The 13,640-nt window shown below is 39.1% G+C and overlaps 1 protein-coding gene across 1 annotated transcript in view; it reads right to left on the bottom strand.

Annotated features, from left to right (window-relative positions):
• Nucleotides 1-13,640, bottom strand: part of wtip (WT1 interacting protein) — a 36,216-nt gene that overhangs the window by 5,716 nt on the left and 16,860 nt on the right. The window contains exon 3 of the mRNA XM_026927541.3: nucleotides 5,363-5,430. Coding sequence (XP_026783342.3) covers nucleotides 5,363-5,430 — 68 coding nt within the window. The remainder of the gene's footprint in view (nucleotides 1-5,362; nucleotides 5,431-13,640) is intronic.

Here is a 13,640-nt window from a genome sequence, read left to right as displayed (position 1 = left end):
TAAGTTTCTGCAAACATTCATACTGTGAAACAGATTCAAACCTTTATACTGTGATTATCTATGCATTATCAGGTTAGTAAATAAATGACCCACCCATTAATTCTGATATAAAATCAGTTTATCTGTGTTTATATGAAAGTTCTTCATTACGATTGCGTGGTCAGATTTTTTAGGCTGTATCTGACTGCAAGGTAACACAACAAGAGGCTTGTAGATGTACTGTAACCTGTCCTGAAGCCTGTGGTATATGGAAGTTTGTGAGTGCAAATCCTAGACCTTCTAGAGAGCCACTGCTGTGGTGTTAAACGGAATCTGCAAATTATAATCTCGACCTGGTCCACATGCCTGTTCTGCTAATACCCATTCTGTCTCAGGCTACAGGGGGTGCTGCTGGTCTCTGATGGACTGTAGGAAGGAGTTAAATAGTTTGGGGACAGTAGGGGGGCACAGCATAAGAGCAGTCTCCAGCACTCCGCATGCTCCCTACATGTACAAAGCCATAGACTAGGTGACTAGCCATAGACCTTAAAAAGGGTCTAAACTGTACCTTTCGGGCTACAAGGTTGTAACCATGGTGGGACTCACATGGCTACATCTTTTGTACCTTTAGTTTGAGAATCTAGACAAGTGTATTCAGCTAAAATTGGTAAACATTCAGCTATAACTGTACATTTATCCGGAGAAAGGTCCATATAAACAACTAACATGAGTGCATGGAGACAATTTGAATTTTGTTTCGCAGTGGTGCTTCACATCAACACAAAACAGTTGATATCTTTTCTGAATGTGAAGCAGGAGAATAAACTCATACTTTTTTTTTGTCCATTCATGTTAAAAATGCGCTTTTTGACCTTGACTTCTTTTGAACAAGCCATATCTTCACTTTGCTTATTAGGAAAAGAGGGTGCATGAAAAATGAAAAATCTGTGAAGGTCTGTGAAACCTCTTTCCTTTCTCCAGCTAAATAATTCACAGCAATGCAGAAATGCACGCAACAGGGGATGTATTTACAAAACGTGCAATGCTTAAATGTTCATGTTTAAAAAAACTGAAGGTTTTTATACACCGATCAGCTCTGACACAGTATTGTTTGAGTGTTTGGTTTGATGACCTAGGGGTTGAAGTGTATCTTTAGAACTCATAACTGAATTTTAAAAATCACTGTTGTACCTTTGAAGAGTTCATTTACATCGCGCGTGACTCAGAGAGCAAACACAAAGCTGTACAGTAGCTTTTTTTGATAGCAAATCAGTAGCAGATTTAAAACATCCAAACATACATAAACCTTGACCTGAGATTGGCCAGGATAGATAAAAGACAAATTAATAACCTTCAGCGATCAATTATTCTACATATTGCAGCATCCTGGGTCAATATTACTGCAAAATTAGCAAACAGTACATAATCCACAGCCATACTCCAAAGTAATCCTCCAAAGGTCAAGTAAACAGGCATTGGTTTTTGGTAGTGCTGGGCAATATGACAATATAATATCAGTATTGTGATATTTTATGTCACAGTACAGTTTTCTTAGACATTGTGGGTCAGTGTTTTTATCACAGTTACAAACTCTGATATGAAGCAGAAGATTAACTGTTAAAATAGAAATATTCCACTGATTTTTAAAACTGTAAAATAAAAGTTTTATTGATGTTTTAACTATTTTTTAAAGGTAATACTAATGTTCTAAAACATATCTTGTAATATCAAAAGTCTTCGAGTGATATATTTTTTTTCTCATCACCCACCCCTAGTTGTCAGTTGATGATAATTGTGTGGATTTAAACACTGCTCTACCAACAAACTAGCACATATGCTCCATATTCCTTTGTTGTTTGGGTGAACATTTTCAGCCAACAGGTTGCAAGCGTCTTAAGGAAGGAAATGACCTCGAGGGTGACCATCTGCCTGCCCTCTGGCCATTGGGGGAGAAGCTGCATTGGGGTGGAACCGGGAACTGGATTGTTAGAGCTTTCCACAGTTGTGAAAATAGCATATTCCATTGTTTGACCTCGATTTCTATTTTGAATGTATTCCATAGTTGCCATAAAGTCTAATAAGAAATAAATCTTATTGATCATTATATTCCATCCTAGGTGCTACTGGAGTGGGTGGGTGGGTGGATGGAGGAGTGGGTGGATGGGTGGATGGATGGGTCGGTGGGTAAGGGTGCAATGGTAGCAGGTGGGCTTTATAACAAGCCGGTCAATACCAGGAAACCCCCTCCACCACCTTGTACACTTTGGATGGACCATCTGTCAGACCCTCAGTGTCAGGGGCAATTATCTTAGTAATCAATTCAAAAAGGAGGAGGAAGGGGACACACATCTGCCATATGACCAAGACTTATAAAGACTACAAGAAGGGGTTAAAACTCTTAAACCTAGAAGATTTATGAATGTCAAGATCAATTTTATTCTTGGCGCAGTGGGTTGCATTGTCACCTCGCAGCTCCAGGGTCCCCAGGTCAATCCTGAGCCTGGGTTACTCTCTGTGTGGAGTTCTACATGTTCTCTCTGTGTCCACTTGGATCTCCTCTGGATCCAAATCCAACCTCCTAAAAACACGCCAGTAGGTGGACTGGCAATGATAAAATCCATTTAGGTGTGAATGAATGTGTACATGGTGCCCTGCGATGGGTTTGGCGTCCCATTGAGGGTCTATTGCTGTCTCACGCCCAACGCTCCTAGAATAGACTGAGGAAAAATCACTTACTGAGGATGAACGAAGGAATCTTAGTGTTGCCATGCTAGAACTACATAATGCTTGACCAGGTATCCAAAAAATTCCCCGGAAAAATATTTTATTCAAATTTCATATTGCTTTAAAAGATTTTAAAAGATTTAGCTTTTTAGGTAAAATGTATGTCTCCCATAAGGCAACAAGGCAGTATTTTCCAACAATGCTGTAACTTCCATCTGTTAAAGAATACATCACCATGAGAAGAACATCAATCCCCGAATGTGCAATATGTATACAATTTGTAGATCGGCCAAAGACACTCAGCTACCTTCAAGTCTGATCCCTGTAACTGAACTCTATTAATCAAATCTCCTCTCCTGTACGGATCACGGAAAACTACGCTCCTACAGACAGATTATCATCCAGCTAATAAGTAAATAACAAACCTATGGTAAATATTTTCCATAATTACCCTGCCAATCTAGATTTCTAAATACACTAGTTAAGGATCAGCTGCTCTTAAATCCGAATAGGAATCTAAATTAGTACTTTATTTTTAAGACTCAGTGTTAATGTCAGCTGTAGCACAAATTTAAATTGTGTGAGAGATATTTCTCAATATTTTATGCTTAATCCTTACCTTTTTAAATTTTAGAGTATTAAAAATGGACCAATTACCCGAAATTGCTAAAACTACTCTTCCATGCTCAGGCTACTGAAAACATTTGAGTGGCAGTGTGTGTGAATACACTAAACTCCTAAACACCTACGTCACATAATAACCAGAGGCCATAATGATCTTTTAATGTTGATGGTTGTACAAGACCATATTGAACCCAAAATTATCAGCCCTATAGTCTGTAGTAGTCAATATTTGCATTGTTGTATACTGTGGCATTTCATTGGAAAAGCTCCAAATCATTATAAAAGACTGTATAATGTGTTAAAATGATAATGTTTCTGGAGAAAAAAAAGGAATTTACAGGAAGAACAGATCTATTAATATTTTACGGCTTGCGCAGGAGTCCACAGCAGTATGGTTTAGGGATTTCGACCTCATAACACTCCCCTCCCTCCCTGTCAGACTAATAATCTCAGAGCGGACAGAATGTGCTCAGGGCTCCTATTATTGTCCTTAGGAAAAAAAAATAACTACTGACAATTTTCTCATGCAATGCTGAGAATTTATCTACTAAGAACGGCTTGTCTCTCTCATCCTTCCATCTCTTTCTGTAATTGTGTGTCTTGGGGGAGGGTAATTAGTCTCTACTGGGAGATGGGGGGAAATGGGACTAAATTGGGCAGGGGGTGGATTTCTATTTTAGCCAGTCACAACATCTGTTCTCCCATGAGGGTTAAAGAATGTGCAAAATGCACTTTATTCTTCTTATCTGCTTATCCATCCATCCTTCAGTCCTTGTTATCTGTGCCTCTATCTGACCAGCCCTAGATCCATCCCTTCACCTCATCTCTCTCTCTCTCTCTCTCTCTCTCTCTCTCTCTCTCTGTCTCTCTGCCTCTCTCTTTCAGGATGTTTATACTCTAGTCACACTTCCAGTAATATATCTGTCTTATATCTGTCCATCAACTCATCTGTTCATCCACCCCATTGCTAAAATTTAATTCAATTAAATGCAATCGTATTTGTATAGGGCTAACAGTAACACTAGATGTTATCACAGAGCAGCTTTACAGAAATCCAGGTGCAGATTTAGATCCCTAATGAGCAAACCAGAGGCAACAGTGGCAAGGGAAAACTCCCAGAGACGACATGAGGAAAAAACTTTGTGGTGTAGAACAGTAAAGACAAACAGTACAAGACAATCTTTATGATTATAGCAGCAGTTCTGAGGTAAAAATCTACAGTAACCAGGTGAGATTATCCACTGGAGCAAGGGTGAGACTTGAGCTTTAGCTGTTTTGAAAGTGCAAATCTTTGGGGTATCCATGTGGGAAGCGAGAAGCAGAAGTGAGTTAATTTATCCATGAATACTGACAGGTGAACTGTAATGGTAGTGTATAAAAGCTGAGGCATTGCCATTAGGTGGTCTCAATACTTACAACACGACTGCATTGACTGAGAACAGTGTGTATCACATAGCTGAATGGATCTGGCCATCTCTGTATAAATAAAATTTGAAGCCATATGCAGCTCTGTTTATTACTAGCGCACATTTACAGACATTATATTTAAATATATTTGAATTTGTGTCTCCTGATCTCATTTTTCCCCCCGAAACCATCAGTGAAAGACGTGCTGCCTTGTCAGTTTCGGTGAAAGAGGTGTGGCCTATGTGCCTGTTGGTCCCAGTAAAGGGGGTGTGGCTTACATGCCTGTCAGTCCCAGTAAAGGAGGTGTGGCCTGTGTGCCTGTTGGTCCCAGTTAAGGAGGTGTGGCCTGTATGCCTGTCAGTCCCAGTAAAGGAGGTGTGGCCTATGTGCCTGTTAATCCCAGTAAAGGAGGTGTGGCCTGTCAGACCTGGTGAAGAAGGCGTGGCCGCTCAATCCTCAAAGGGACCATTTTTTCCCCAATTAAAATCAAACTACACAGGACTGGATCATCTTCACATACTAAGACTGTGATAACCTCAGAGAGAAAGAAGAACCCTGTAACTGCCATATAACAGAGTTGCTAAATCCTCAGCTGTTGTGCAGATGAGCAGTGGTTTTACAAACTTACCAGGAAGTCCTCCTCACAGTAGACTTTTCCATTCACATTGTAGAATGCTTTTCCTCTCAGTCTCCTCCCTGAAGAAACAGAACCCAGCATAAGATTAGCCACAGCCACAAAGAAACTTCACCTCACCAACCACAGCCATAATAACCCACCCACAAATGTCTCATTTCTGCTCCAATGCAGGAGTAACAGACATTACAGGTCTAATTAAAATTTTGCTGAAGGACATGTTATGTCTTGATCTGATGCATGAGGCATGTTAGTCTTCAAAGGAGACCACAAGCTTGACCCTTATGAAAAAAAGTGGAGAAATACTGACAGGAGATGAATTCCTACAACAGCTCAGATTCTGCAGAGACATTTTTCCCCAAGCACAGTATGTATGAGTAGGCAAAAAAAAAAAAAAAAAGGCCGATGATGTACTACTGGGCTGAATTTCTAAGTATGTTCCCAGGTCTAAGTTTGTGTCGTAGTGCATCCCACAATGCTATGCAAACACTTTATTTTCAAAATAATAAGAAAACTGTGGTGGAAAAGGTAACATGTAAAGACCATAACTATTACATGGTACATTTTCATCTTAAAGTTGCGGGTAACATAAAAATAAAACTGTAAACAAACTAACACTAACCAACAATTACTAGAAACAGCAGTAGTGTTTCAATGGTTGTACAAATGTGATCAATTAAATTAATGTTAAATATTGTCCTTAAAATCTGTAAGATGGCTTAATATTTTATGCAGAAAAATATTTATTCTGGTAACAACTAGCTATGCTCAGAGGTGGACAAATCATGAGGTTGGGCGCCCTGGACAAGCAACTTGCAAATTCAAGCTATCAGTTTTTCATTCACAGTTGCACAACAGTCAAGCAGGTTCCATAGGCTGTTGATACAACGTTCATAACGCATACTTTTGAGTTAAATTACCATAGTTGACACTTTTTAGCTTAGTAATTGGGCCTCCTTACAAGCAGAACAATGGGACATTGAGGCATAGCACATTGGATGTTTCACTTGCCTACTGGCTAGCTAGTGAATTTATGATCTGTCCACCCCTGTATGCTCGTAGTATCTGCCTTGAAGATTTTCTCTGCCATCTTATTGCATAATCACACATTTGTGTCACAGTAACTGTAAAAAAAAAACCTCAAAAGTGTAACATAATTCTAGTGAAGAAACTGTGTTCATAAGACATTTTGACTGACACACAGTCACATGACTGTGTAGTATAGGATACTCAATGATACTCCTCATATTCCGCACCCTATTGAGAAACAATATTTAGTATACAGTGCATACTGCTGCGGTATACAGTATACACATATGCCATCTCAAACAAAACCCATGTACTGGATCCACTTTCAAGATTTCTTGGCATGCAAGCACCTGATTCAGCTTGTGAAGGGCTTGGTAATTATCTGGCAAGTTCAATCAGGTGTGTAAGGCAAGAAAAAAGCTCCATTGGAGTGTGTCCCTGCCTCTAGGTCTTGGAGTTGAATGCGGTTCAACAGTGATGTGAGTGACAGAAATTTTGTTTCCATGCCAATAACACGTGCCGGTGCTATTTTAACTCTGTAGAGTGAAACTTTGTGATCAGCCGTGAAGAGAGAGTGCAGTCTGAACGCAACTAATCTCTACACTATGAGAGAAACTGTTTGTTGTGATTATGTCAACTGTGCATTAAGAGCATCAAATTCATTGTGTTATGTTAAGAGACATCAGACAATTAACTCACAGTGTGTGAGTCAGACAATTAAACCACAGTGCCACTAATGCATGAATCAGCAGAGGTGGCTATGTATTCAAAAGTGGAAGAACAATGAGAAACCACACCAAACCACACACATTAAAACTACCCCCATCATCAGTAACAAATGTACGAACCATGAACATACCGATGATCTCTATCGCATCCAAATCTTGCTATGGCACAGATACCAACAATTGTTTATGAACATAATATTGTATTATTGATAGCTTCGTTCTATTGAGAATTTACCGCTGTACTGGTTTGCAGATATGGTCTCTGTCTCTGTCTTTCCAGAGAATCAGTGTGAGCCTGGGAGCAGAAATATAATTATGATTAGTCAAATTCAGCAACTAATGTAAACAGAGATGAGGCGGGGTTAACAGCATTCACACCTAAATAAATAGCACGAGTCTGGTCAGCTTTTATTTGCAGAAATGAACTAAAACTAGCTAGATTTATGGCTTTCTGAACTACCTGCTGTTATTTTTTCATCATGTAAAAACAAGCTCGGATAATTAAATCCCCATACATCATCATATAATCATCCATCCACCCATCCATCTTCCATACCGCTTATCCTACACAGTGTCAAGGGGAGCCTCAAGCCTATCCCAGGGAACTCGGGGCACAGGAAGGGGGACACCCTGGATGGGGTGCCAACGCATCACAGGGCACAATCGCATACACACACACCCTCACACACCATGAACATTTGGAAATGCCAATCAGCCAACACTGCATGTCTGGGGGAGGAAACTGGAGTACCCAGAGGAAACCCCTGAGGTATGGGGAGAACATGCAAGCTCTGAGCATGCAGGGCAGAGGCGGGAATCAACCCCCCAACCCCGGAGGTTGCTTTCCCTATTGCAGATTTTGACTCTTTTGCACCTTTCCAACAGCATCAGAAAGACTAAGAATGGTCATGATTTTACCCCTATCATCCTGACACGCATAGCCCATAAAGTACCGCATTTTATGGACTATAACATTTGTTTCTCCTCCAGCAGCTGTTGCAAGTTACAACATCACACAACATACTGTGCATATGGTAGAATTATGGCATTGACGTAACTGGCCTATTTTTTTTTTTTTTAAGTGTTCTTATGGTAGCTGTGTTACTCCAGTAATTATAGAATATATATAAATATAATTATGCAGAGATACATTACATTAACATAACACTGAAAATCCCACTGGTATGCTAATGGAAATTAATATAATTTTGGCAGCAGTGATCTGACAAACAAAAGCTATATGTAATGTGAATTACACATTATAGCAATATTCTGCATTAAATATCATCATGGTCAGACTTTTCTTTGGAAATATATATTTAAGCTTAATTGATACCTAGCTAAACAAATGGCAATGTTAGTGACATTATTTAATTAGGTAGAACTGTTCGATGCTTAATATTAAGGTTATTTTTAAAGCCTTGAACAAAAGGATATGGGAACAACAACATATAAATAGTTTTGACAAAATCGACAGCCTCTTGTCTTTGACCTGATGGAAGAGATTAAGATTTGGACTGTAGCAAGCTTCAGCTTAAGAAACAATAGTGTACTGCAATGCTAATAGGACAAATACTAAACTGGATTATGCAATCAGGTGTCCCTAAAGTGTGTTTAAAAAAAACAGAGCAATAAACCTATAGAAATAAAAGATGCCTGGTACATTAATGTGACTTATACAAAGAAGGGATGAGCATGTGGACAGTATTTTCATGAGTTCACACACACACACACACACACACACAGAGGAGTCTGTAAATCAGTCAGACTGTTCTGCATTTAACTGTTCCCGCCAAGCTTGTCTTTTAGTTCCTGGGGTTTGTGGGAGAGACCCATCACTTCTCTTTTAAAACCCCAAAATTTATGCCCTCGCCCCTTTCAAACAGAACCCCAATACACACACACGCACACCCACACACACACGCACAGATATGCACATGCACACACACACACCAGCCAGACACCAGCTCTGAGTTTACTAACAGAGGCCGTGATTAATTCCCATAAATGAGGGCTCTAATGGGCGCAGGCTTACAGAGCGGGTGTTGTTTGAAAGCCTCTGTTTGCTGCCAGCTGCAGAGAATCCGGATTGGGGCTTTGGACACAACAAAACACCACTCTTCCTCTCTCACACACACACACACACACACACACACACACACACATACACACACATACATACACACAAACACACACTCCTGCATCGGAGACAGGATTCGATAGATAGCGTGTGAAAACAGTTCTACATGTGCTGAACAATAAAAGGTGTTGAAAGATAAGAAGGTGAAATGTACAGACACATGAAATACGTGACGGGGTGCAGGATGGCGAGCTGGGAGTCACTGTAACACGCTGACAGGTGGGGCTAATAAGTGAAGAGGAGAAAGAGTGAGGAAGGAGACACAGATGGAGCAAAAATGGAGAGAGACACAAGAAAGATGCAAAGTGAGTGAGTGAGTAAATGGGGACATTCTTTTGGTCTGAGGTCACTGGCTGGTCCCATTCACCCCCTTCTCTCCTCCACCCCACAGAGAGAGAGTGAGAGAGAGAGAGAGAGAGAGGGAGGGAGAGAGAGAGAGACAGGGAGGGAGGGGGATGGTGAAGTCTGATTCTTCTACAACTCCCTGCAGTCTTTGTCAAAAACCTATGGCCACCGTGTCCCCTCAACTCCTCTTCTTTCCTACTTTTTCTCTACTCTTCCATAAACTTTCTGTGAAGCTGCTGATATATAGAGTCACAAAAAAATCTTGATCTTAATAATGTGCCATATGCGATATATCACAATATTCAACACACAATATTGCTATGATGGACACTTCAAATAATCACTACTGCTGTGGTACATTTGGGTGAATCATTCCTAGGTAGGCATCATTCATTTATAAATCTTCAGGAGGGGTTTATTCTGGTGAGTGTCACGGGTGATTTGGAGCCAATCCCAGGAACACTGGGCAAGAGGAGGGAATATAACCTGGATGGGACGCCAGTCCATCTCAGGGCACCATACACACATTTTCACACCAATTTAGTTAAGCCAATCCACCTACCAGCATGCTTTGGTAGGTCTGAGGAAACTGGAGAACACACTCGGACATGAGGAGAACATGCTTTACTGTAAAATAAATTCCACTGACCCCTCCGTACAGATTTATTCAAACTACGCAAATATTAGTCTCATTATTTAAAAATTTGGGTACTTATTGGAGCCATAACATTTTCTATGTGTACTTTGCATCATTAGGTTTGAGTTGACATTATCTACCTGTTTTGAGTTATTGAGGTTTGAATTCAACTCAATTAATTTGGCCAAATAGGCTAATAACTCTAGAAACTCTATAATAAATATAATATATAAATATAATAACTTTAACAATGATGGATTATGATTTCTACCACTGTAACAAAACTAAAAAAGAAAAAAAAATCACTGATTTCTTTGGCTATGCTTCACTGACCCCTGTTCAAGCAATAGACAGAATTTTTGGCAAAAGTATGAACTAGTATTATGATGGAAGGAAACAGGAAATATTCTCAAACTGGTGCTTGAAATGTAGCTCAACATCTTTAATATGGTAACCTGGGAATCAAGCTGCATCCATTTTACTCAAAGAGTGAAGAAGCAGCTTTGCTATAAACATGAAATGGTATCTAGGAGACAGGTTTGTGGTGGAGGTAATATGGACATAGTATTTGTGTGTTTCTGTGTTTATGTGTGGATCTCCTGGTGAGCGGTGAACTTCTGGGAACCACACACCCAACCCCACAGTGCGACCAGAAAAACAGATCATGTGCTGACTACACACCACCGCCACCATCATCATTAAACCCCACACGTCACACACTTCAGACCTCAAACCCAGTACAGCTGCCACGGGCACACCAGTCGTCTGGTCCTGCTTTAACAGAGGGTTATTGTGTGTATGTGTGTGTGTGTAGCCTGCACTGCCAAAACATATGTTAGTTTACTGAGCTGTGAGACTGGAGTTAATCCGTGGACGGCTGTAGCACTCATGTGGGGTTTTATCTATTGATTCTTGGGTCTGAGGGGGGCAACAGAGCCACGGCGTGAACACGCTATAACACAAATCTTCCTACAAAATCACTTCTGTCTGTTCTGGAGCTGTAACGCTTCAGGCAAAATTTACACTCTGGCTTGTGCGTAGAGGTCGAAGAGACACTCAGAGTTTTCTCTCTCCCCTCACTTGCTCCCTCTTTTTCTGTATCAGAAGTATGAAACACACCAAGCCATGCATCACACAGCCAGGCATTTGTGGGAAGAATTCTTTAGGCTGCTTTCCCCCCCCCCCCGAGTTATTCTCAAGACAACATGAGAACGTTCACACGGACAGAGACAGAAATATATCAGTAATACATTCTGAAGCTGGCAGAACGAGAAAGAAACCCCAAGGTAAGATTTGTATGCATGACACCTACTTCTCTACTTATACTGAGCATTTTATATATGACTGGAGAGAAATATAAATTTAAATAATCATTGTGAGGCAAGAGATCTCCTCAAAAATGATGCCAAGAGCATCTTGCCCCAAAAATATTATTCAATTTAGCAGCATATACACCTACAGTACTAAAACTTTAAGTTCTTTTATAGAAGTTTTACAAGCTAGCTAGCACTAGCTTTTGTTTTTTTTACATACAAGCTGATGAAACCTTTTTAGCATACTATTTTAAGAAAATGTTTTTAGCATGGTAACTGAAGAAAACATTTTAGTAAACTAGCTGAAGAAAACATTTTAAGCGTAGAAGGTGAAGAAAACATTTTAGCATGCTAGCTTCAGAAAATATTTTTAGCATAGAAGGTGAAGAAAACATTTTAGCATGCTAGCTACAGAAAACATTTTTAATGTAGAAGGTGAAGAAAACATTTTAGCATGCTAGCTTCAGAAAATATTTTTAGCATAGAAGGTTAAGAAAACATTTTAGTATACTAGTTGAAGAAAACATTTTAGTGTAGAAGGTGAAGAAAACATTTTACTAAAGTAGCTGAAGAAAACATTTTAAGCGTAGAGGTTGAAGAAAACATTTTAGCATGCTAGCTGAAAAAGCATTTTTAGCATAGAAGGTGAAGAAAACATTTTAGCATGCTAGCTTCAGAAAACATTTTTAATGTAGAAGGTGAAGAAAACATTTTAGCATGCTAGCTGAAAAAGCACTTTTGAACATACTAGATAAAGAAAACGTTTTTTTGCATGCTAGTTTAAGAAAACATTTTCAGCATGTTAACTTAAGAAAACATTTTTAACATGGTAACTTAAGAAAGCATTAGCATGTTCACTGAAGAAAAACATCCTAAGGTAAAAATAAATAAATAAACAGTTTGAAAAAAAAAAAAAAGGCATACTTCTACATAATCCTTAATGGAATCATTTTAAACCAATCCTAAATGATTTTGTAGTAATCATCTAGAGAACAGGTACAATTTTTTTATACAATGTCATAGAAAGGATCATCCTTTTCCTCATCTTAACCTTAACCAGTTGATTTGACAGAATTTCTTGTGAGACCAAATTAAAGACAGAAAGTCATTTATCTTAAATGATAAAATTTAAGGCCTTCTTAAGACTAATGAAGACTTATTCTTCATTAGCCTTGTTTCGTAGTGTGTTATCCATATTAGCTATTTCTGAATTTGTGTACGTCTAGTGCATGTAATGTGTTGATACACTGCACATACATTTTAGGCTTGAAATTTTAGGTTTAAAAATCAGTAAGTGTTTCTACAGATCAGAAGTCATCAACTGCTGGACCACATTCTAGACACGATGCAGAAAAGTATTTCAGCGGATCAAACAAAACACTCAGAAAATACTGTATCAGAGCCGATCAATGCATTAAAAAAAACATGACCGTAGTTCAGCAACTGCAATTTTTAAACATGAACTAGTCTGGCTTCTGTAGCAGATCCTCTGTTGTGGTTTATCCAATCACATGCATTTCTGTACATTATTTACCTAAAGGCACTTCACTGAAAAAGGAGAGTTTTCACAGACTTTCATATATATTTTTTATTTTTCCCTCTCTGGCCTGATTAGTGAACCGAGGACATGTTGAAAAAGATGCCAAAAAAAACAATATTTAAAGACAAATGGATAGAGAAGTATGCACTTATTCTCTGCTTCAAGTTTGACACCATTGTGTATCATCTGTTCAGAGTTTGTGGCGCTAGTCAAAAGCAGTAACAAAGCAAAACATAACCATTTCAGATTGTTTTATTTATAGCCATGAAATAATCACTAATGATTAAGCATCAAGAGGCAACTGCTGTCCTGTCACCATTCATGTTAGTTTCTTATCCAGTCATGTTAGTTTCTTATCCAGATCTTCATATGTAAGGAATTGTACGTAGATGGGCTTTAGTGCAAAATGTTATTATTTCATTTATAGTTTGGTCTATTTTGGTCTAACGATACAGTACATAGTGCAGGATTTGAGGTATAACCCCTGTGTCTTGCTATTGTATTTGAGCAATAAGCAGTGTTGCTTGTTTTTTCTGGAAG

The sequence above is a fragment of the Pangasianodon hypophthalmus genome, chromosome 6 (genome assembly GCF_027358585.1).
Source record: "Pangasianodon hypophthalmus isolate fPanHyp1 chromosome 6, fPanHyp1.pri, whole genome shotgun sequence".
NCBI lineage: Eukaryota > Metazoa > Chordata > Actinopteri > Siluriformes > Pangasiidae > Pangasianodon > Pangasianodon hypophthalmus.
This window is presented reverse-complemented; position numbering and strand designations above follow the sequence as displayed.